Here is a 22,451-nt window from a genome sequence, read left to right as displayed (position 1 = left end):
ATGCCATCCAGAGGAAGAATCTGCTTAGAGTCCATATTTCTAAGATTTTCAGGGCCGAGTACAATAACCTCAGTTTGATCTGAATGAAGAAGCAGAAAGTTAGCGGCCATCCAGGTCTTCATGTCTTTAAGACATTCCTGCAGTTTAACTCATTGGTGTGTGTTATCTGGCTTCATGGACAGATAGCGCTGGGTGTCATCTGCATAGCAGTGTAAATGTCTGCTATGTCTTCTAATGATGCTGCCTAAGGCAGGGTCCAAACTCTTTGCAAAGAGGACCAGATTTGGGAAGTTGAGAATGTGTGTGGGCCGACCATTCAGCCTGAAATATTTTGAACCATTGACATTAAATGCAAATGAACGACTTTATACGGAGCCCTGCAGGGGACATGGGAGAAAAAAAAATTAAGACGGACTTTTGCGAGATCTCGCAAAAGTCCGTCTTAATTTTTTTCTCTCCCATGTCCCCTGCAGGGCTCCGTAACTTTATCATTTTCCTTTTTTCACACAAATTTTATTATGAATTTCTTTATCATGAATTATTAAACATTTTTACCAAAATAATGTATTTGAAAAACACAAAATGAAGAAAAATTAAACATCTAAATTCAAAACATGTGAACAGGAAAATAATATTAAGAGTTAACTTATTCAAAAGTACAAACACTGGGCCATATAAATCCGTACATCGCTCGTTCTTTAGTTTTTTAAATTGACCATCAAAAATGAAAAAAACTACATTATGTTATTGGATTTTGAATCAGATCTCAAAACAAAAATGGATGTTTTTTATTTCAATTTCAAAAATATGAAATTAAAAAACGGGCTGCTGGGCCGAATCAATTTTATTATTTCATTTGCAGGGTTTGGGAGACCCGGTTTGATAGTCAACTGAAAAAAACAAGGAAAAAAGACTTACAAGCTAAACAAACCACTTGCCTGCACTAATGTGAAGGGTGATACTGAGACCTTGTAAATGGCCCAGGGCTGGCTCAAAAACAGTGGTTCTGATGCGCAAAATGTCACGCAAGCGAGAGTCGCTTAATCTCGTCCTCACGCGGTTCTTGTTCATGTCTTCTCGCACAAGTATGTGAGCCAAACAAGCTCAGTATTTTCTTAGCAAATGTTCGAATCTCTTGGAACCCGCCTTTATCCAGCTGGCGGTAAAAGCTGATGGTGCCGACGGCGATACTCGGTGTCACACTGCAGCTCAATGAGCTCCGGCTGCAACTGGTCAGGAGCATCATCAGGGTCCACGGAAGAGGGAGAGGAAAAAGGCGTGATCTCCTTTTTCAATAGCTGCAAAATCCCAAAAGCGCTGTTGAACCTTCTCAGCCAGAGAAGTCTGCTGTATACCTCCTCATTGCGCACTAACATTGGTCTGTAGGAAACTAGTCATTATTTCCTGTAGCGATGGGAAATGTGTGGTATTGGGCTGCATTTGTGACAGATGTCTCTAGAAAAGTAGCAGTTTGGTCCCAAAGGCTTTGATGTGTGAATACAGTTGTCTTAACCACTGCATTTTACCCCTGAAGGCTCCTGTTCAGCGTGTTCACATGTTGTGTTATTCCAAGAATTGTCTGATTTCCTCCCTAAGAGAGTAGAAGCGCTGCAGTGCCGACCCACGACTGAGCCATCTCACGTCATTGTGATACACAACATCTCTGTATTCAGCCTGGATGTTGAGTACAAACTGTTGAAACTGGCGGTGGCACAGGGCTTTGGAGCGAATATCATTAATAGCCTTTATTGCCTTTTTCAGAACATGGTCGCATTTCAAATGTTTAGCAGAGTCCTTGTAGGTGAATAATACAGTGGAGTTTTATAGCTTTACCTCCTTCTTTGCTGACTTTGTTACAGACTAGGGTCCATTTCTCTCCCCAGCCACAGCAGGTGCACCATCCATAATAACCCCAGTGACTTTATTCCACGGTAGCTTCATGTCATCTACGGCGGAACAAGCAGCAGCAAACAAATCTGTTTCTCGTTTGGTCCGTAAGGCTCTGGAGGTTCACTCATGTTCATTTCATTGTCCACCCTTCTAAGAAAAACAATCAGTGACAGAGGCTGCGGGCCAGTGGAAATTTGAACACGGGCCGCATTTGGCCCGCGGGCTGGACTTTGGACATGCCTGGCCTCGGGCCCCTCAGGTTGGCTGACCAGCTCCTCCTGAGCGTGCCCAGGACTAATCGTAAGCTCAGAGGGAGTCGGGCGTTTGCTGTGGCAGCACCAAAATTGTGGAATGAGTTGCCTTTACATGTTAGACAGGCACCTTCCTTATCTGCTTTTAAATCACGTCTTAAAACATATCTATTTGCCTTGGCTTTCAGCACAGCAGGACCTGTTGATCTCTCTTAATATGTTTTTTATTAATTATATATTTTTTTTATTTTAAGGTATTTTATATGTAATTTAAACTGTTTTCTCTTTGTTTTATATTTGTAGTACTTTGGCCAACATTGTTGGATGTAAAGTGCATTATAAATAAAGATGCTATGCTAAGGGAAGCATGTATAGTGTAAACAGAGTTGGTCCTAACACTGAACCCTGTGGAACTCCATAATTAACCTCAGTGTGTGAAGAGGACTCTCCATTTACATGCACAAATTGGAGTCTATTAGATAGATATGATACAAACCACTGCAGCGCAGTACCTGTAATACCTACAGCACATTACTCTATACAAAGTATTATGGGTAACTGAACGCTGCACTGAGGTCTAGCAGAGATGTGTCTGCTCTCAAAGCCCAAAGAAGATCATAACTGTGATAGTTTCTGAAACCTGCAGATGATCAGCTGTTTCAAGACTTTTTGGGATACAAGAAAGATTGGCCTATAATTAGCTAACACGGTAAACAGATGACTTTCTAACGGTCTAATTACTGCTACCTTGACAGGCCTGTGGAACAGAGATCATATTTAACATACATGCATATATGATGTTAATGTCCTTGCCTCCATTTACACCAGTTAGGCATAATGTTATGTTAGTTACCCCTTTGCTGCAAAAACGTCCCTGACCCCTGAAGGTGCTGTGGTATCGGGAACCAAGATGTTAGCAACAGATTCTTTAAGACCCGACATTTGTGAGGACTTGTTTGGATTGTGAGATGGGGAATGTGGAGATTCAGCTCCTCAAACCAGTCCTGGACCACGTGTTGTATTAACCTGCTGAGAGAGGCGTAGCCATCAGGGAACACTGTTTCCATGACAGGGTGTACATGATCTGCAACAATGTGCATTAATAATTGATAAGTCTACAATAATCATTTTCACCTATCTACATATTGTGTACATGTAGTGAGGTTAAGATTCGCTCAGTTAACGCTGTTTTGTGCCTATGCACGGTTCTTAGTGTTTCTCCCTGCGCTTGGCTACAGCGGCTGACACGAGAATCAGGAAATACAAGTCGGGTCAGCTCACTGCGTAGTTTCTTCGAGAAAAGGTCGAAGCAGGAAGCAGAAGCGACGCCGCCAGCGTCGGTGTGGCAGCTCAGTGACTGTGTGCAGACTTTCTACAGCCTCGGAGGGATCACACCGCCCGTTCTGTTTGCGTCCTCAGGCCGGAAATGGCCTTAACAAAATGAATTTCGTAGAAAGGATGTCGTGCGCACACACGAGCCTGGGCAAAGCACCGACTCTGATGCTGCTCGGCTCGTGCTCGCTGTAACCGCGCGACTATGGAGCTCGAGCAGCCTCGTGCAGGCTCCTCGTCGGTCCTCTCCAGCACACCTCGTATTCCCGCCGGACGCTGGAGCAGGTAGCCAGAGAGGCTGTGAGCAGCATGCGGTCAGACGTGGAGTACAGCCCGGTGGGAGAGGGCCTGGGTATGCGGGACTTCTGGCTGTACGTGTGGCTGCGGAGAGTGGCGGTGATAGCGACTCATGTCACCGGCCTGGGCCTGACGCTCGTCCTCTCCCTGCTGTCCAGACCCGGAACCAGTAAGTGTTGTGTACGAGTGTTTTATCCCCGTCATTAAACCTGCCAAATATAAGGAAGTGATTTTGGTTATTTGTGTTCTGAGTTAGTCATTCACGTGACTGATCACAGAGCTGCGTGGGCTTCTTTACTGATCACTGTAGTAGTGAAATAAATATTATTATCATGATTTTCTTCCAGTAAACAAAATGATTCAGTTTCTGATGATAAACATGTAAACAAGTGCAGATTAGAGCCAGTGTTTGAGCTATTGCGTCACAGTCCGTGTCCTTGAGTGGGTACGTTTAGGTTTTCCTGACGGTCAGTTTGCTGCTGTTGAAGCTGCAGCACATGGTCAGCTGATGATTGTGTCATTAATCTGCTGTTTGTCTCTCCAGGTCTGTTCTCTTGGCATCCCATGTGTATGTCTGTCGCTGTAAGTTTAGTCCTCACACAAACACAGACACTCGTCTCACTCCTCTCACCCACGACCGCTCACGGCCGATGGCCATATCTTTCCTTTCTAATGACACGCTGGAGTAAATGGTCAGCTGTGGCTCTTCACTCACATGGCTTTCTAAGCTGCTTAAGGGGATATTTCAAATAATGGATGGAGATGTATTCTCAAAAATAGGTCTCTTCTTTTCCTGCTAGCTTTCAGCCCACTACATTCCTCCAGTCTCTGTCAGCTTTCCACTGTAAATAACAGATTTGAGGGATTGGCAGGAGGGTATGTTAACACTCAGAAAAGGACGCTTAGAGATGGGTGATATATACAAAATATCTGATGCAGTGATAAAGAAAGTCTGAGTAAGATCCTGGAAAGGATTGTTCACACTCAGCTGATGGATCACCTGAATGCTTCCAGAAGCTCCTCAGTCCGGCTTTAAGCCGTTTCACAGCACAGAGACGGCTCTCACAAAGGTTATGAATGACATTTTGTTAGCATCGGACTGTGGTAAACATGTATTGCTTGTTTTGGTGGCTCTGACTGCTGATCTCTCGACTACAGCATTGTGTGGGAATTTCCACCTTGGCACTTTCGTGGATAAGATTTTGTCTGTGGCCCCTCTGCCGTCGGGTGTACCACAGGGATCTATTCTTGGGCCACTACTGTTTCCATTGTATCTCCTGCCACAGGGTGCAAAAACAAGAAATTTAAACAAATGCTGACGATAGCCGCCTTTATCTGCCTTTCAGTCACTCTGATAGCTCCTCGACTGGACTCCTGCGTGATCGTCTTAGCGATGCTAAGTCATGGATGGCTCTAAATTTTTTACGTTTTAATGAACGTAAAATGGAACGGTTCCTCTGGTACCCCAGAGGTTACTTTGCTGCTCTGACTGTCACCCGACAAGCTCGGTTACTAATCTTGGGGTAAAAATTGACTCTGTGCTTAGTTTTGATGGCCACGCAAACGGGGTGGTCAAGTCTTCATTCTGGCACCTCATGTGTCTGTCGAAGGTTAAGCTTTTTCTTTCCAGGCGTGACTTGGAAACTGTCATCCATGCTTTTATAACCTCATGCTTGGATTACTGCACCTCCCTTTTAATAGGGGTTGGCCATGCCTGCAACTGCACAGTTTGTAACTGGTAAAAGAACATTTGAGCATATTACTCCGCTACTTAGAATCTACTTTAAAGGGTTTTTAAATCCTTGGTTTTTAAAATCCTCAAATGGTCCGGCGCCTGTATATCGGCCCTATGCCCCCCCTCGTTCGCTCAGCTGAGCAGCTGTTGCTCTCAGTCCCTAAATCATGGCTGAACCTTAGAGACCGAGCGCTCTCTACTGTGGCCCCGAAGCTTTGGGATGATCTTCCTCTTCACATTAGGGAGTCTACATCAGCTGTGGTCTTTGAATCCAGGTTAAAAACTATAGAATAACTATTTATTACGCTTATTGTACTTTTTATATGTCTGCTGGTCGCCATGTGTTGTTTTTAAAGTGCTATATAAATAAATGATGGTATGGTCTAGTGTTACACACTGTGCTAGAATATGCTGTTCTCTCAGTGTCTCATCAGAGGCTGGCAGCCATAATAATGCACCAGATCTGAATGTTAATTCAACATATGCAGTTACTATGAAACTCGAGCTTAGTCTCCTGTAGCTGAACAGGTTGTGGTCAGGTGACTGGCAGTTGAACAATGTTCTGTTTCTTTGCCTTGAGAAAGTCTTGGATAATGCTTTGGGTTATTGTCCATATGTCTGGCGTCATTATTTATCCTGCCACATCTGTCTGTAATCATCCACTTACAGGCCCATCCCATAATATGCTGGTGCTGTGCGTTGCTGTATTACAGTTTCTGATTCACAATCGCATTAGATGTCACTCATGTACACAGCACACACTTTGTCTCCTTGAACCAACTGGGAAAAGCTTGATGTGCATTAGACAGAAAAACAGGAGTTTAGATCATTAGAATAAATTCCCACAACTCTACATCTAATTAATCGCTTGTTGAGTTTTCATGACTGGATCTGTATCACCACTAATCACCAAATAAGCCCCTTTACTAACATCTCTGTTTCCTCTCACTGCAGTACTGCCTGTGCATGACCGAAGGTATCCTGCTGTTCTCAGCAGAGGGATCTCCCTTCTGCTTCAAATCATGGAAGAGTAAAGTCCGTCTCCACTGGTTCTGTCAGGCTCTGGTCCTGATCGCTGCAGCCACTGGACTTTGGTTCATTGTGGCCAGCAGGAATGTGTCAGAGCTCCCACACCTGGCCTCCTGGCACAGCCTGCTGGGTATGTGTACGCTGACCGCCACCGTGCTCCAAACGGCCTGCGGCATCGCTGTGATTTTCCCCAAGCTGCTGCGTCTCTCCTGCCCCTCGTCCAGACTGAAGCTGTACCATGCCACCTGCGGCCTGGTCGTCTACCTGTTTTCCACAGTGACAGTGATGTCTGCCATGTTCACTGACTGGTTCCAGGCCACGGCGAAGGGGGTGGCGTGGTGGGCCTTCCTCATCCTGCCTCTATTCCCTGCCTTGGTGGTGATGAGCCAGATCACTAATGCCTATCTACCCCGCAAGAAGCTGGCCAGCTAGGAACCAGCAGCAGATGGCAGAGACATCCAAAAGGAATAATGAAGAAATAAAGAGTCTTCTTCAACTTGCACCCTTGCAAGGGTGGAATTTATCACTGAGTGAAATGTCTTTACCAGTTATCACTGTTAGCAAGCAAGCTAGCAGCTGTGGTGTGGTATTCGTATTAAACTACGGGACAACTGAAATAAGGGATTTTAGGGCGTAGCTTCTGGGAGAGGTTCTTTTTCCTTTTATTCATACCTCCAGTGCTACAAGTAGCTGCCATCTAGTGGCCTGTAGAAGAACTGCAGTGTGAAACATAGGGTTGGTGTTAGTCTTTAAGTGTGGCTGCCGACTACTGTTGGAGTCCCACAGGTGGAGCTGGTGGACACACCTGGACTGGTTTTGTGTGTCTGTGGCTGTGGAGTTTCCAGTAGCTGCTGTTCACTGTGTATGCTCGGTGAGACTGTGTGCAGCCTGATGAACATTTACTGTTGACTGTCTGAGAACATGGAGCTACACCAGGTTATACACCAACCTGAAAATTCTGATATTTATTGTTTCATGATATTTTTTGCCTTTTGACTTCTTATAGGTGCTACATTGTGACACAAAAGGTCTACCAAAACGTTTTCAAATTGTAACCCTGTGGACTTCTCCACAGATTCACAAGGCTGATTTGATTTGATGCACATTTACAGCTGGTATCAACCAGCTAAGAAAAACCCGACACTGTCCAATCTGCTCTGCTCCAGGCTGGATCATGGAAGTAGCTGATAGTGTGTCCTACACTAGAAGCTGTTCTAACTTCAACCATCATCAAACCCTGTTGGTGGATCCAGGGCAGACTGTCAGCTGAGTTCACAGAAAGGTTGATCTTCAGCTTTCTAGAAAAGCAGATATTTCAAGACGCAATAATCCAGATGATGAATGGAAACTATTTAAACATGTTAACTGGATATACAGTTCAACTTTCTACAGCACCAAATCACAGAAACAGTCGCCTGAAAGGCGCTTTATATTTTAAAGTAAAGACCCCACAGTAATACAGAGAAAACCCAACAATCATGATGGACCGCATTCCAGCATTTTGTAGGCTGGTTTTCCTACAAAACACAAACATTGGCCCGCAAAGCCACAGTGAACAAAGCAGCATAGCAATGAATTCAAATCAATATAAGACTTAATTGTTGATGTAGGTTACAAATATGTTATGATAAATGACGTGTTAACTACAACAGCAGACTGAGCTTTGTGGGAATGCTTGGAGCAGACTAACATGTGAGCTGGAGAGTTCTGGGACGTTACATTTGCTCTTTGAATGGCTGCAATCCAGGCCATCCGTCGCCTCTTTGTTACTACGGAAACGTGGCTTCCATGATGTAATCCGATAACAACCGATCTCTTTACCCGTCGGCTGTCATGTGACCGGCTATTGCAGTTAATAATACAACAGCTTCTTGCCATTTTTGTGTTTCTTTTTATTGCTGTGTGACAGTTTCCATATGAAAGCTTGCGTGCGCTAGTACCGCTCGCCACTCGTACCTACAATCCTTTGCGGTTTTACCCCGGAAATGACATCACATGTTCAGTGTCTATATGCAAGTGCTTTGGTGACAGTGGGAAGGAAAAACTCCCTTTAACAGGAAGAAACAATGCAGACGAGGCTGAGGGAGGGGCGGGGCCATCTGGGTGAGGGGAGGAAGACGTCTGCTTCCACATTCTTCATCCATGTTAGCGACTGGCTTATGCAAATATAAAGTAATTTCTTTTGAACATAAAAAGCTCATTGGAGTGATTGAGACAGCAGGCAGGTCTTTCTTACTGCGTCTGATACAACAACACAATCTGTCAAATACAGACTCGTCTTCTACTTGTGAGAACTCCAGTTTCAGTGAAGGACAAACCAAAGATCACATCTAGTCTACAGATGATCCTTTCCCGGCACAGTCTATCCTAAAACATGGATTTTATTTATTTCGAGCTCAAAGAGCGGGTGAGAAGCTGGAGTCGTTGGACTGTCCTGAGGATAACTAGCTGGGCGTGGATTTGTCTCAGGGCCGCTTTTAATGAGCTGACCACAGCGGATGTTTGTATTTATCCTCGTCAGCTCTTTCCTTCTGTGAACCTGTAATAAATAAGGGAACACATCTGTAAAAAAGCCACATCTCTCTTTATTTGCAATTAACGATCGTTTGTGATCCAATACTGACCGTTGAACAGGATAAACAAGTGTGAACTATTTGATGTGAGAAATCTTAAATACAGTCGTTTTATTAGTACAACAGCAGGAAACACTCCACAGAGCAGCGTCAGGTATTTCATGTTTATTAGCGTTCACAGGTACCAGTCCACAGTGACCATAAACTTTCACGGTTTGGTGATTTAGTCCCACGTGTGGAGTCAGCGTCTAACAAATGCTCCCACTGTTTAAGGGACAATGCAAACCTGTATATGCAGTGATCTGAGTGCTGAGAGCCACAGAGCAGGGGACATCACTGCTGTCATGTCTTTAAAACAACACAAACCTCCTATGCGTGCACTGAGTGTGTCAGTAAATCACGAGCAGACTGAAAACGTCGGGCTGTCATCAGCTGGGACTGTGGGACACAGACGAGCGCAGCAGCCAGTGTTGGTGATGTTTTCTGCAGGCGTGTTTGTGACGATGGGAACCAAAGAGTCAGCTAAGAGTCGCAGCCTGCTGGTTTGTCCTCGCAGACGAAGGCCACAGAGTTGTTCAGAAGGTCGTACATGTTCACCTCCACCAGCTCTGCTGATGATTTCACCTCTCGCCCATCTGCCAGAGCTAGAAACACCTGCTGACCAACCCCCTGCTGCCTTGGCTCCTCAGACTCCGCCCCTTCCTGTCTGCTCCCTGTTGGATTGGCTGGTGTCACCTGTGGGGTCAGACAGAGATAGTGTACATGGAACGTTTTGTAAAGGTTAAACTGTTTCCAGCTTTTCTGCACGCAGTAAACCCACAACTTATTTTAGTTGTGCAAGTCTGAAGTGACAAACCAGCGCTCGTCTCACACACACTCAGGAAAGGCTCTGAAAGTTACGTTGAAACCAAGCACACCATTGTTTTTCTTGTGACATCACCAATAAGTGTGATGTGTCACATGACCCTCTTCCTATTGAAAAAAACAAAAGTTGTATCCAAGATGGCCGACTTCTAAATGGCCACCATGGTCACCGCCCATCTCGAGGAGTTTGCCCCCTCACATATACTAATGTGCCACAAACAGGACCAACCGTTCCCGTGTTGTTACGCTGTATCCATATAAATGGCCCACCCTGTACTCTGGGGTAGCAAGTGAACTCTCACTGGTCTGTGGCACATTCTGGTTACAATGTGCAGTAAACACATGAAGTGAATGGAAAGCATCATATCAAAGTTGTAACAACTCACAGTTTTGTGTTACTGTTGTTATTAATATTAGAAACCTAAATACACAGCACAGTGGAGCAGTGTGACTCTGCATGTTTGGGACAAACCTCAGCGCACATGGATCAATCAGTCAACTCATTACTGCAGAAACTTGGTCCTCACAGATGGACTGTGAGAAACATCAAGTCAGCATCAAGCCGGTCCTCATGTTTCTACACAGGAAGAGCAACAGAGTCCTGTTGCATGCAGGGAGGAGTTTCAGCTGTATCACGGCCGCTTACGTATTTCAGGATGTCGTGGTGGGACCACGCCTGAGGCGGCAGTGACATCATGGCCCAGAGCGGCGCCTCGCCGTGTGTCTGAGGTAAAACAGCATTATTTGACTATTTCTATCTCACTTGAGCCAAATGCAGTGATGTGGTTGGTCAGATACGCTGATTCAGCTTGGTTTGAAAAATAAATGCTGCAAATTCTCCCAGGATGCACCTGAGCTGAACAAACTGTACTCCTCCATCATCCTGATGGGCCTCAAAGACTAAGCTCGACAAATACAGGACACACTTCACTCCACATGCTGTCAGTCAGGAAAGTGTCACCGGACATTATTATTTCATCTTCATCTGTACGTCTGTGTGATGTGCTTATTACCGTGTAGGAGGTGGAGGCCTGCTCTTCCTCCCGGCTCTCCCGCTCCTGCCGTGTGGAGACACGGCAGGAGAGCAGGTGCTCCTGCAGCTTAAGCTGAGAGGAGCAGAGCGTGGAGCAGAGGGAGCACCTGAATGCCTCACTGCTGATATGCTGCGTGCAGATGTTCTCCTGCATGTCCTCATCTCCACCCAGCACAGCCACAGAGCCTGCAGCACAGACACTCAGGGTCAGTGAAAACAGCACAGGAGCTGCTGCTGTGATTCATTAAACCACCAGCTGCCTCTCTAAGACCTAACACAGGACAACACAACAAGAAATCCCAACCATCCACTTACCCAGGTCACAGGGGACTGGAGCCCAGGCCTGGGTGACCCTGATATCACAATATTTCTTTGGCCATTTCACAGTACACCATAAGTTAGATTAACCTCCACAAACAAGTGTTTATTCAACCACACAGGACCTAAAATTGCAGTGGTACACTCATTCATTCGACCACACCGTTATATGAACTGAAGTGTGTTGTTTTAACCACCAGGTGCACACAGAGGTTTTCCACAGTGACTGTACTGTGACGGTCTCTGTGGGCAACACTGAGCTTTAAGATCACAGCAAGGATTCATGAGACCAAACTACTGAAATAACAAAGGTGCTCATAACATGTGATGACCTCAAGGTATTGTTTATTGTGAACGTTTTCAATAAAAGGCAGCAAGCGGAGGCCGTCGTCGGGGTCATTTTGTGGTCGATACCGACGAGGCCTCCCTTGCAAGTAAATCAATCGATTGCTGACTGTCTTGTTTTCTTCATGATTACGTCTCTAAACCAGCTTGTGGAAACACAGACCCGACACCAGCTATCTGAATCATACCTGTTATTAACCTCTGTCTCTCTTCCACAGCATGTCTTTATCCTGTCTTCCTTCTCTCACCCCAACCAATCACAGCAGATGGCCCCGCCCCTCCCTGAGCCTGGTTCTGTGGAGGTTTCTTCCTGTTAAAAGGGAGTTTTTCCTTCCCACTGTCGCCAAAGTGCTGCTCATAGGGGTTTTTCTCTGTATGTAGTATTGTAGGGTCTACTGTACAAAGTAAAGCACCTCGAGGCGACTGTTGCTGTGATTTGGTGCTGTATAAATAAAGTTGAACAAACTGACACAGGGCCAGAGGCCGGTCAGTCTGCACACAGACGATTACAGAGAACACTGCAACAGGAGGCCTAAGATTTTAAAGACAAATGAAATAATAAATGTTTTATTAGTATTTGTGTTTTTTTCATGACACATCTGAAAATGAATGGTGAGTACGGTGGACATGCCCTCTGCTGTTTGACAGCTGTACAGTGTAATCTCTGGAATCTTTTGCAAACACAGAGATTATTATTATGTCTTTGAATTACAGACAGATTCTGTTTCTGTTGGAGCTCCAGTGAAGGACAGTGCACGTCTGCTCCAGGACCGGCTCTGTTACAGGACTCAGTATATCAGCGTGGGGCTGGTGCTCACCTTGGTGCTCAGCAGCCTGGTGTTTGGCCAAACTGACAGGACTAGGGAAGAACTTGAAGCAGACATCACACTGGACCAGGTTCTTGAGCTGCCGGGTGTGGTTGGCAAACACATCAGGGTGGTTAGTCCTGTTATGGTACCACAGTCCTGACAGTTGCTATGGCAAAAGAAAGGTTGAGAGATGTCAAAGACTCTGTAGCATATATGTGTGAATACACGTGAAGATGACACATGAATGTGTGTGTTTAGTTGTGCAGTCACAAGTTGCCCAATACTGTACTGTGAGAGTGTAAGAGGCCTCCACAGCTGAAACATGAATCCAACACACTGCACTTGCCGAGTCCATCCTCAGCCACACGCGGTAACACAATCTGTAACACACACTGTTGGTGAAGCCACGCATCGATTGACAGGCCAACACAGGAAGTAGCTGCTACCTCTGCCTTTAATTCACTGGACCTGGAAATATTTGTTGTTTGCTGTGTGACATTATTCTGTGTGTCATTGCAGGGTCGACCTTACAGTATAAAGCGCCTTGAGTCGACCGTTGTTGTGATTTGGCGCTGTGTAAATAAAGCTGAATTGACACAGGTCACGCAGTACGTTTGTGCTCCAGTTATATGTTCGGCTGATCTGCTCTGGCTCAAACATGTTGCAGGTTAACGCCGTGCTCGTCACTCTTTACCCAGCTGTGACGTCCCAGTACAGGCGCCGCACTGACTGCTCACGTGTGGAGAAGTGAGGAGACGGCCACGCTCGCCATTTATGTCTGAACCACGTGATAAAAAGAACGGACGATGGAACGTTATCAAAGCAAACCGAGTGTCACTGCACGTCGTCCACCAGTGCTCCACATAACAGCGTTTCACAGTGTTCAGTGCAGTGTGTTGTCATCTGGTGACACAGCTAAGACTACAAACGTGGAGTCGTCACGGTGGCTATGTCCAACTGGCTCGGTGTACCTGGTATGACTTGTTGCAGAGATCACAGCTGAAGGGTTTTGTCCCAGTGTGCGTGGGCTTGTGTTTGTCCAGGAGGGCGGCGCTGGTAAACAGCTTACTGCAGGTGGGACACTTGTGGAACTCCTTCGGGTGAAACTCCTGGATGTGCTGCCGATGCTCGTCCAGCGACGAGAAGCTGAGACAGCACTTCTGACAGTCGTGGGGCTCCGACAGGTCTGACACAGAGCAGCAAACACACAGTCACTGAAACCTGTGCCACCACCCGTTTGGTTGTGTTACATACTGATGAAGCCCTCGCTGGTTACTACAAGTGACCAGCACACACAAGCTACGAAAATGTTTGGTGTATTCCCTGAAGAATCCCATTGCTCCCAGTAAGGAAAGGAAACTGAACCTTGGTGCAACCTCTTCATGATGTGTTCTGAGAACTGGCACAAGTTTAAGTCGGGCTCCAGCTAGACCAGTGTTTCCCCACCTGATGGAGCCACGGCACATAGGTGCGCCGTGGCTCCATCAGGTGGGGAAACACGGCTGCAGTGTGATGATGAAGGTGATTTGTGAAGACCCAGGCAGCAGATCTGATCCACGCTTCTACTGGGTTTCACACTATTCACCATTAGTACATATGAGACTGTTACTGGCATTGGTGAGATGTGAGGCCCTGGCAGGACCTGAAAGGCCGCCTGCGAGGCTGAAGACACGACGACAGCGTACGTCTGACGTGTCAGTAATATTCACAGGGCAGCGATCAGCTGGGACGTACAGGTGCAGTCTCACCTCAAATAAAGTTTTATTATTTATCCGCGTTGGCCTGAAGCCGCTACAGGAAAACTTCAGCCTTTGACAACATGGCTGTTAAATGAAAAGTGCCCCACCCCAAAAACAGCTTCATTTATGGTTCATCAGTGCCAGTCCTTCATATTTTAAAGAAGCCAGTAAGTAAATGCAGATTTACTTTTTCAAACTTTACTCAGAATACAAACACGTTCTTACGGTGGAAGGTGTGCAGGTGCACAGTGAGCCCGCTGGCCTGGCTGTAGCCTTTGCCACACTCTCGGCATACGTAGGGCCGGTCTCCCGTGTGCGTCCGCACGTGACGCGTCAGCTCTATGGACTGGGCAAAGACAGCCTTGCAGTACTGGCACACATACATCTTCCCTGGAAAATCAAATCACATCAAATCAAAGAAGCACACAAATGTTGTCTGTACATGCTGCATGATAGAAATACTGCATCATGACTGTTAATCATGAATAAGTGCATCCTGTTGGTTTCTGGGTGTTGCACAGCAAACAGCCTGGAGGAGCCAGGACACCCTCTGATTGGCTCGCCGCCGCGCCGTCATCACACAGATGCAGTGATACCCAAAGGCCTTAAAGGTGGGCAAAAAAATACACAACAGCACAGCCAGACTGGAAACTGCCCAGTTTGGCTGCGCTGTTGTGTTTTGTTGTCCACAGACTCGAGCTGAGTCGCACAAACCTCTGTGTGTCTGTGCGTCTCTCAGCTTCTCTGCAGGATTATTATTGAAATGCTGCTTTTAAAAAAACATCGTACGCTCGTGTCTTCAACGCGGCTGCGACGCACATCAGCGACGCACATCAGCCTCCTGTGTGCTTGTGTCAGACGGGTGTTTACAGGCTGCCTGCTCAGCTTTCGCTCAGCGTTTCTTGGATGCTTTTTATGTTTTGGACATTTCACCAAATGAAGCTCCGTTTAGGTACTTTGTTGGCTTTATTTAGCACATTTTTCACTACTGCTGCGTTTTACACTTCAGCCGGCTGATATTTGGGTGATCTTATACAGTTAAGCTCATTCATCAAATTCTACAAATATCTGAAAGCATTTCAGCAAAGTCTTCAAATGTTCAGCCTGTGTTTTTGCTGGGAAAGGCTTGTTCCAGGTAGTGTGAATGCCGATGAAGCAGTCCATGTTCCGCACTATTCAACCCCCACTAGATCCCTCTTTGTCATGTGTGCTGGTGTTTTTCTTATTTCTAACTTTTAAAAATATTCAACTTTATTCAACAAATTTCCAAAAATCAATCCAAGATTCATCTGAAATGTGATCCTTCAGCTTCATCTTTGAAGGCAGTGATGTCCTCCCACTGTCTGGGAACCAGTGTGTCCAGTGGGAGCCTGCGTTTCCTTTAGTCTCATTGCTCTGTAGCGTCAGTGTGCAGCTCATCTGGTTTCTTTCAGTTCATCACCGTCACTGCCGGGATATGAATGCAGTTTCATTTTTAGTCCAGTGACTATGATGTCATTCATTCAAAAGTGTTGCTGCAACTCAGCAACTTGGTTCTCCAGCAATGCAATCTTCCTTCACGCCGTTCTGAAGTTTTCTGCTGTTCTCTAGCAACACAAACCTCCAGCATCAGCATCACAGCAGACTTTTTAATGTGATAATTATATGACCTTGTAGTTTACTGTTATATTCCTATGTTCCTTATAGATTTGAATCACCAGTTGATAATGTTCCTGTTGCAGGTTCTTCTGTGGAAGAAGAGCCACGTGATCTGTGACACGTGATCTTTTAGATTAGCCCGATCCTGCCGACAGCACACCTTCATGTGGACGTGAAGGGGAACCCCGGTTGGTTTACAGAGTCAGAACCTGATGGACATGTCAGGGTGAATCCAGATAAAGCAAACGAGCTGTGTAGCACAGGTCCTTGGGTCCAGCTCAGCCTTGATTCATGCTTTTTGGAAAAGGCTTCAGGCTTAAAGCTGCTCTTTGAGTTCTGTCTCCCAGTAACACTCTTCTTCTAAAACCCAGTCTAACCCTGAAGTGGTCGCCCACTGTCTTTAATAAACACAGACCTAAAAGTAATGACCACAGCCCTGCCCACTACAACAGTAACAGTCACCTCAACATTCATGAGCACTGAACTGGAACAAATGAACCATACTGGTGCACTGTGATGATGCCCGGGACTCTACAGCTCCACACTGACACCACTAAGGTGGATATCACAGCCAGCCAAACGGAGCTTTTCAACCTCCATGCTTTGTGCGATCCCTCCTTCCTCTCTCTTTCTCCCCTTGGTTTCCTTGGTGATAGGTGTGTCACCTATCAATAACATCATCATCATAACTCAATTTATCTCTGTAGTTTGTCCTGGATGTTGAATCTTTGTTTTGTTCTTGTATCAGTGACAAGATGTTACACGTGAAAGACACATATCACCATTTGTATATCACACAACCCCAAAGGTGTGTGTGTGTGTGTGTGTGTGTGTGTGTGTCTTACCCTCAGAGTGTCTCTTTTTGGTGTGGTATGCAAGTGCAGCAGCCACGCTGAAAGTCATGTCACAGTGTTTGCAGTGGTAGGGTTTCTCCCCTGTGTGCAGCCTCATGTGATTCTTCAGAGATGAGTTTGCACCAAACTTAGCGCCGCATTCATCACAAGCAAACGGCTTCTCTTCAAAGTGCTCAGTGCGCTTGTGGTAAATCATACCTAAGAAATGAGAAGCACTCATTAAATGGAACAAAGTGAAACGATCGCTGTGCTGTGAAGCGCACACACGACCTGGCCCCAAACTGAGCTCAGAGTTCATGTTATGACAGATGTGATCTTTTCCACAGTCCTTTTGCACACAGCAGCAGACATGTTTGCTGCCTACGCTGTACGCACTGCAGCTGTGTTGACCAGAGTCGAGTGCTCAGCGGGGAAACCACACATCTGTCAGGTACGGTGTTCCTGCCTTAGAAGGTTTCTCTGCTGGTGACATGACCTGATTCAGGTCCTTTTGAGATTTCCCAACGTACAGACTGTAGTCTAACAGCAACATCAAATGTAAAGCAGCACAAAGTTATACTCCACTCAACAAAAGAAACAAAAGTACAGCGGTGCAGCAGTTAGCAGTGCTGGCTCCCAGCTCGCAGCTGCCATCTCTGACTGGAATTAAACCAGCAGCCCCATGTTTTCAAAGCAGTCTGCTGGTAATTCACCTACATTCATATTTACCTGATAATTCAGGTAGTTTTACTGGTTCGGGCGCTTCTGTATAGTAAAGGCTGAAACCAGAAGCCATAATAAGAAACAAGTCAGTACTTCCTCGACGGTTCCTGCTCTGATCATTATCAAACACCAACACTGGCACTGTGGATGAAGCCCTCACATCTCAGCCTGAGAACAGCTGTGAGATTAGCACGCTGTTTGCTCCAGTGCAGAGTTGGGCACAGACACTGATCACATCAATAATCTTGCTTTAATGTCACGTGACTTTACCCGACGGGTGGGCGAAGGTGCGGCCGCAGAGGTCACAGGCCACCTTCTTCTTGACCCGCGTGGCGCTGCGGTGAGCCTCGGCCCGGTGGCGCTGCAGGGCCCGCTTAGACAGCTTCTCAGGACACTCGGGACACTGCTGCTCGCACTCCCGGGACATGGAGCAGCGCTTCGTGTGTGCTAGCATTCGACACTTGTAATCAAAACTCTTCTTACACCAGTGACAGCAGTAAGGTTTGGCGTGACAGGAAGGAGGAGAGGAGCAGGGAGGGGAACACTCTGTTGCTTTCTGCTCCTCCTTGTTCTCCACCTCGTCACCGTTTTCATCTTCTTCCTGGACACGATCTTCACTTCTGTTCTTCTGCTCTGAGTCAGCTGCAAACATGGACAACAGACTCAAAATACGTAGAAGACATCCACTAAAAAGGCTTCCTATCACACTACATCACATCCTGTCAATTTGCTGGACGGACACAGAAATGTATATAAATACCAAGCTGTCCTTGATGAAGACAGACCTACACTGACACATTGTCTTTCATGTTACTCCCGGTGCTCGTCTTTACCTCCAGTTTGGCTGCCATCGGGCTGCCGTACGCTCCTCTCCAGCTCCTCCAGCAGAGGGAGCAGCTGTGTGGGACAGGAGGATGAAGCTTTCTGCTTGACGGTGCGCAGCAGCTTGATAAGCCTCTCCTCTCCGATCTGACCCTCTTTCACTTTACTCATCAGCTTCTCCGACACGGAGCTGGGATCAGCCTCCTCACAGCACTGACACACAACCTGAAAGAGCACAAAGTGCAAACAAAATGAAATTGTGGAGCAGCAGCAACCTTCCAGTCAGTAGATGGCGCCCTCGAGCTACAGCCACCCCACATTAAAGGAGCCGCACTAGCGTGTCCCCCACGGAGTCATCACAGGTTTAGCTCAGAATGAGTTGTGTGCTCACAGTACGCTGACCATGAGGTGGTGCGGTCAGCGAATATGTGCTTTTGCCTCCAGTACCTAAAGATACACTTTTATTGTTGTTGTCTTCTATGTGTAGCCACAACTGTGCTTCGGTTCATGCTTGAGTGATTCCTGACACTGAGTCCAACAAAGGAGGACAGCCTGGAGAGCTACTGTTCAGCGCTCAAAGTCTACAACATACAAACATGTTAAACAGCGTGCACGTGATACAACGACAAGGGAGGGGTTCTCAACCCGCGGCTCTGGAGCCACGTGGGGCCTGGGACAATAAATTACATTAAATAAATTAATAGTATTTAATTGAAATGTGTTTTATTAGTGTTAGTTCTTTTTTAAGAGTGGACTCCTACACTGGGAGATTACTGTGATCTTGAAATATGAAAATTGAATTATATTTGATTATTTTTCGTCGGTCAAACAAGCGTCACACTTCACCTCAGGAGGCCACTGTCATTGAGAACAACTGGAGTGATGCTGAGATAACTGAAACATGGAATGGCATCCCGACACAAACACGTGGATCTTCAGTTCCACAGACGGAGGTGAGCAGCTGCTCTCCACCTACGCCTCACAGACGACAGCGTGAACTTCATACAGTATCGATCCCATTGTCCCATTAACCAGGTAAGACTAATATTTATGATGATGCAGATATTTATTTTTCAGTGACACAGTGATTTGTTTCCAATGTATTTTTTAAATTCAGCTCGAGGCTCCGCGCTCAGGAAGCTCAGAGGCGAGACGACCGTTTATGTTTGCTACGTGAATCCTTTCAGTTCAGCTTTTTATTGTGTTTGTTTTTTATTATTTTAAGAGTTCAAAATGTGTTTAGTACATAAAGAACATGTTTTCTCTGTAGCACTTCATGTGTTTCATAAGCAACACACTTTGTATGTCGTTGTTTATACAAAGCATGAAGGTTAAAGAGCAGTATTTACAGTGGTATCTTCATTTTGGATGTCAGTGTTTGCAGCTCGGTGGGTTTTTTATGAAACCGGGTCCAAATGGCTCTTTGGGTGTTAAAGGTAGCCGAGCCGTGATCTGAGGGAAGGTGGTATTAGATGGAGTTCAAACTGTAGAAGAACCAGGGCTTCCTGTCGTACCTGTCTTTCTCTTCCTGTCAGGCTCTCTGCTGCTTGGCTCAGCAGTTCCACAACAGACGACGTGTTGGCGAGGAGACCAGACTCGCTGGACAGCCTGGCTGCCGACGTGTCGCCACCTTCTGAGGATTTGATGTCTTCGGGGCCTGTGGACAGAAAATAAAGCCTAGTTGTTATCTTGTTTATTGTAGGGAGAACATTTTAGACCAGGGGTGGGCAACTCCAGGCCTCGCGGGCCGGTGTCCTGCAGGTTTAAGATCTCATCCTGGGTCAACACACCTGAATCACATGATGAGCTCATTAGCAGGCCTCTGGAGAACTTCTGGAGGCCATTTAAATCAGCTGTGTTGGATCAGGGACACACCTAAAACCAGCAGGACACCGGCCCTCGAGGCCTGGAGTTCCCCACGCCTGTTTTAGACTCTATTTCCAGTAAAGGTGTGATTTGAATTATTCCTAGATTAACTCACACTATTAAATTCCCCAAACTACAGGTTTAAACATAAGAATGACCTGATGTGTCAGGGAGCTCCACGCGGGCCCTTTTAATCGCTGGCTCGTCTGCGTCATCGCTGTCATGCTCAAACGATTCTTTTTTCAGCTCTTCCGTCACCTCCGCCTCGTCTGAAGACGGGTTGTGCTTGCTGGGCGAGGCTGAGCCTTCAGGCTTCATATTCGGGGCTTTGTTGGTCACAGTGAGGTGTGGCACAGCGGAGCTCACTGATACTGGTGGCTTCTGGTTCACCAGGCTGGTGAGGACTTGCTTAAAGCCAACGGCCACGTCATACATCTGCAGGCTGTCTGCAGCGGCGACTATGCGACTGACGTTGTGTTTACCTGGAGGCAGTTTACCAGTGTAGACCATGTCCAGGAGGCAGCCAAACTCCTGCGAGGAAACCACAGCTGTGTCGATGGAGATGGTGTCGGAGCCATCCAGGAGAGACCTGACGGAGACAGCACCGTTCTGTTTTTAAGCTGCAGTTTAATAAAAGTGAACAGCGACTGCAGCAGCCACCTGTACACCGTGCTGGGATTAACATTAAAGTATGACGGGAGCAAACAAAAAGAGCACATCACATTTGTAACAGCTGGTCATAAACTTTACTCACGTATTATATTTCATGTTCCTCAATAAATACATTTTTAAAAAATCCAATATTTTTGTCCAGCTGACAAAAAACCAAACTAAAAGTTCATGAGTTGAATGTGACTCATCATTCTTCCACAGGAGCCAACACGAGCTCTGCTGAGATTATTTAGATGAACGACTATAGGTCCAAATATGTGACTGTGGAAGAGTCACCAGGTCTACCTGAAAAGCATGCTGGAGGCAGCCAGCACCAGTTTATGTGCGCGATGACGACCCTCTCCCACCAAGATGGTGCAGTCGCAGAAGTGGTCCTCCTTCCTCAAGGCCCACAGCTGCTGCATCAGCTGGCTGCTGTAGTTGGGTAGCTCCATCATGTTGGAGGTTTCAGGGCGACTGCACCAACCACAGCTCTAATCATTTCATGTTCAAACACACAATCAGGCCTGCAGCATTATCGCAACTTATCACTGGTACTTTTCACTAAAACTACGTTTATACCGTACTCACTCTGTGCACCGGCAACATGAGAAAGACTCACACAAAGCTGCAGTTTATCCGACTAGTGTGTAAAAAGCTAATGTTTTTATTACAACATCAACCAGTGTATGAAGCACCACGTGATGACGGACACGGTAACGCGTGGTGTCTTTACTGTGTCATCAAACAACTGCTCTACGTCTTATCAGCAACTAACGTTCAGTCTTCTTAAACCCGTGTTTACCAGAATGTAACTAGCTGTAGCCTTAGCTAAGGTTGCTAATGTACTCCAGAGAAGGTAACTAGTTCCTGTAATATTAGTGAAGCACGCTCCGATACAGGAGCGCTCCCAGTATAATAAACCCCAGACGATCACTAAGGGCTGTACCTTGAATTATTCAATCCGAGTCTTTATTTAAACTTCTCTGCTGAACAATTCTGCTGTGCGCAATAAAGCTCAACTGTTTTGAAAATGGCGACACGCAGTACGTGAACAAATTGGGACACTTCCGGTTGAAGAAGTCTCATCACAGCGAGCGGTTTGCTTTAAATCTGGTTTGTTGTAAAGTCGATCCGTCATGTAATCGATCCACAGTGTGACCGTTGGGCCTTTACCGGAGTATTCATTCAGGGACGTGCCGGTGTGGGCTCGTGTCAAACAAAACAACAGCTCGACAGTTCATTACAAATATATTCTCGCAAAATTATTAAATTAACGACAAATACATAAAAGCTTTTGCCTGGAACAACAATCTGTTATATATTCGTAATACAGCGGATGTTCGCTTTAAATCAGCGGTCCCCAACCCCCGGGCACTGGACCGGTACCGGTCCGTGAGTCGTTTGGTACCGGGCCGCGAGAGTTGAAGCTCGGGTGTGAAATGTCTGGTTTTCAGGGGGTTTATCGTTAACTCTGTTTCCCCGGGTCTTTCCCGTGTTGTAGTTGCGTCTTATTTTGAAAGAAATATTTACACGTTACCATAGCGACCAGAGAGCATTAAGGGGCAGAGAGGACGTTACTGTCAGTGTTGTTGGCGCGTTTCAGGAGCACGCTGCTAATAAAGATACACAGTGAATTCACGTTTACTATTATATTTACAAAATACCACCGTGGTTCTCTCGGTCGTATCGTTTTATGTTGT

At 46.2% G+C, this 22,451-nt stretch overlaps 2 protein-coding genes across 6 annotated transcripts; one reads left to right on the top strand and one right to left on the bottom strand.

Annotated features, from left to right (window-relative positions):
- Positions 1–473: 473 nt before the first annotated feature.
- On the top strand, positions 474–12,243 carry cyb561d1 (cytochrome b561 family, member D1). Its single transcript, XM_084927331.1, has 3 exons — positions 474–3,939; positions 4,315–4,352; positions 6,460–12,243. Exons 1-3 carry the CDS (start codon positions 3,783–3,785, stop codon positions 6,964–6,966), a joined length of 702 nt encoding a protein of 233 aa, XP_084783457.1. The 5' UTR covers positions 474–3,782; the 3' UTR covers positions 6,967–12,243.
- zbtb40 (zinc finger and BTB domain containing 40) lies at positions 9,100–22,056 on the bottom strand. Of its 5 annotated transcripts, none has more exons than XM_084927328.1 (12): positions 21,698–22,056; positions 21,055–21,225; positions 20,256–20,686; positions 19,746–19,888; positions 18,243–18,456; positions 17,680–18,051; positions 16,699–16,905; positions 14,441–14,605; positions 13,448–13,662; positions 12,486–12,642; positions 10,985–11,190; positions 9,100–9,842 (listed from the first exon to the last, which is right to left on the bottom strand). In XM_084927328.1, the coding sequence occupies exons 2-12, from the start codon at positions 21,204–21,206 to the stop codon at positions 9,630–9,632; spliced, it is 2,475 nt and encodes an 824-aa protein (XP_084783454.1). In that variant the 5' UTR covers positions 21,207–21,225; positions 21,698–22,056; the 3' UTR covers positions 9,100–9,629. The 5 variants fall into 5 exon arrangements, with proteins under 5 accessions (XP_084783454.1, XP_084783453.1, XP_084783452.1 ...); XM_084927327.1 differs by having other exon boundaries at positions 21,055–21,242; positions 21,698–21,812; XM_084927326.1 differs by lacking the exon at positions 21,698–22,056 and adding an exon at positions 21,340–21,691 and having other exon boundaries at positions 21,055–21,242.
- Positions 22,057–22,451: the final 395 nt, after the last annotated feature.

The sequence above is a fragment of the Perissodus microlepis genome, chromosome 5, assembly GCF_051167445.1.
Source record: "Perissodus microlepis isolate ML-2025 ecotype Zambia chromosome 5, ASM5116744v1, whole genome shotgun sequence".
Taxonomy (NCBI): domain Eukaryota; kingdom Metazoa; phylum Chordata; class Actinopteri; order Cichliformes; family Cichlidae; genus Perissodus; species Perissodus microlepis.
The sequence above is the reverse complement of the archived record's forward strand: the minus strand, read 5'-3'. Positions and strand labels throughout refer to the sequence as shown.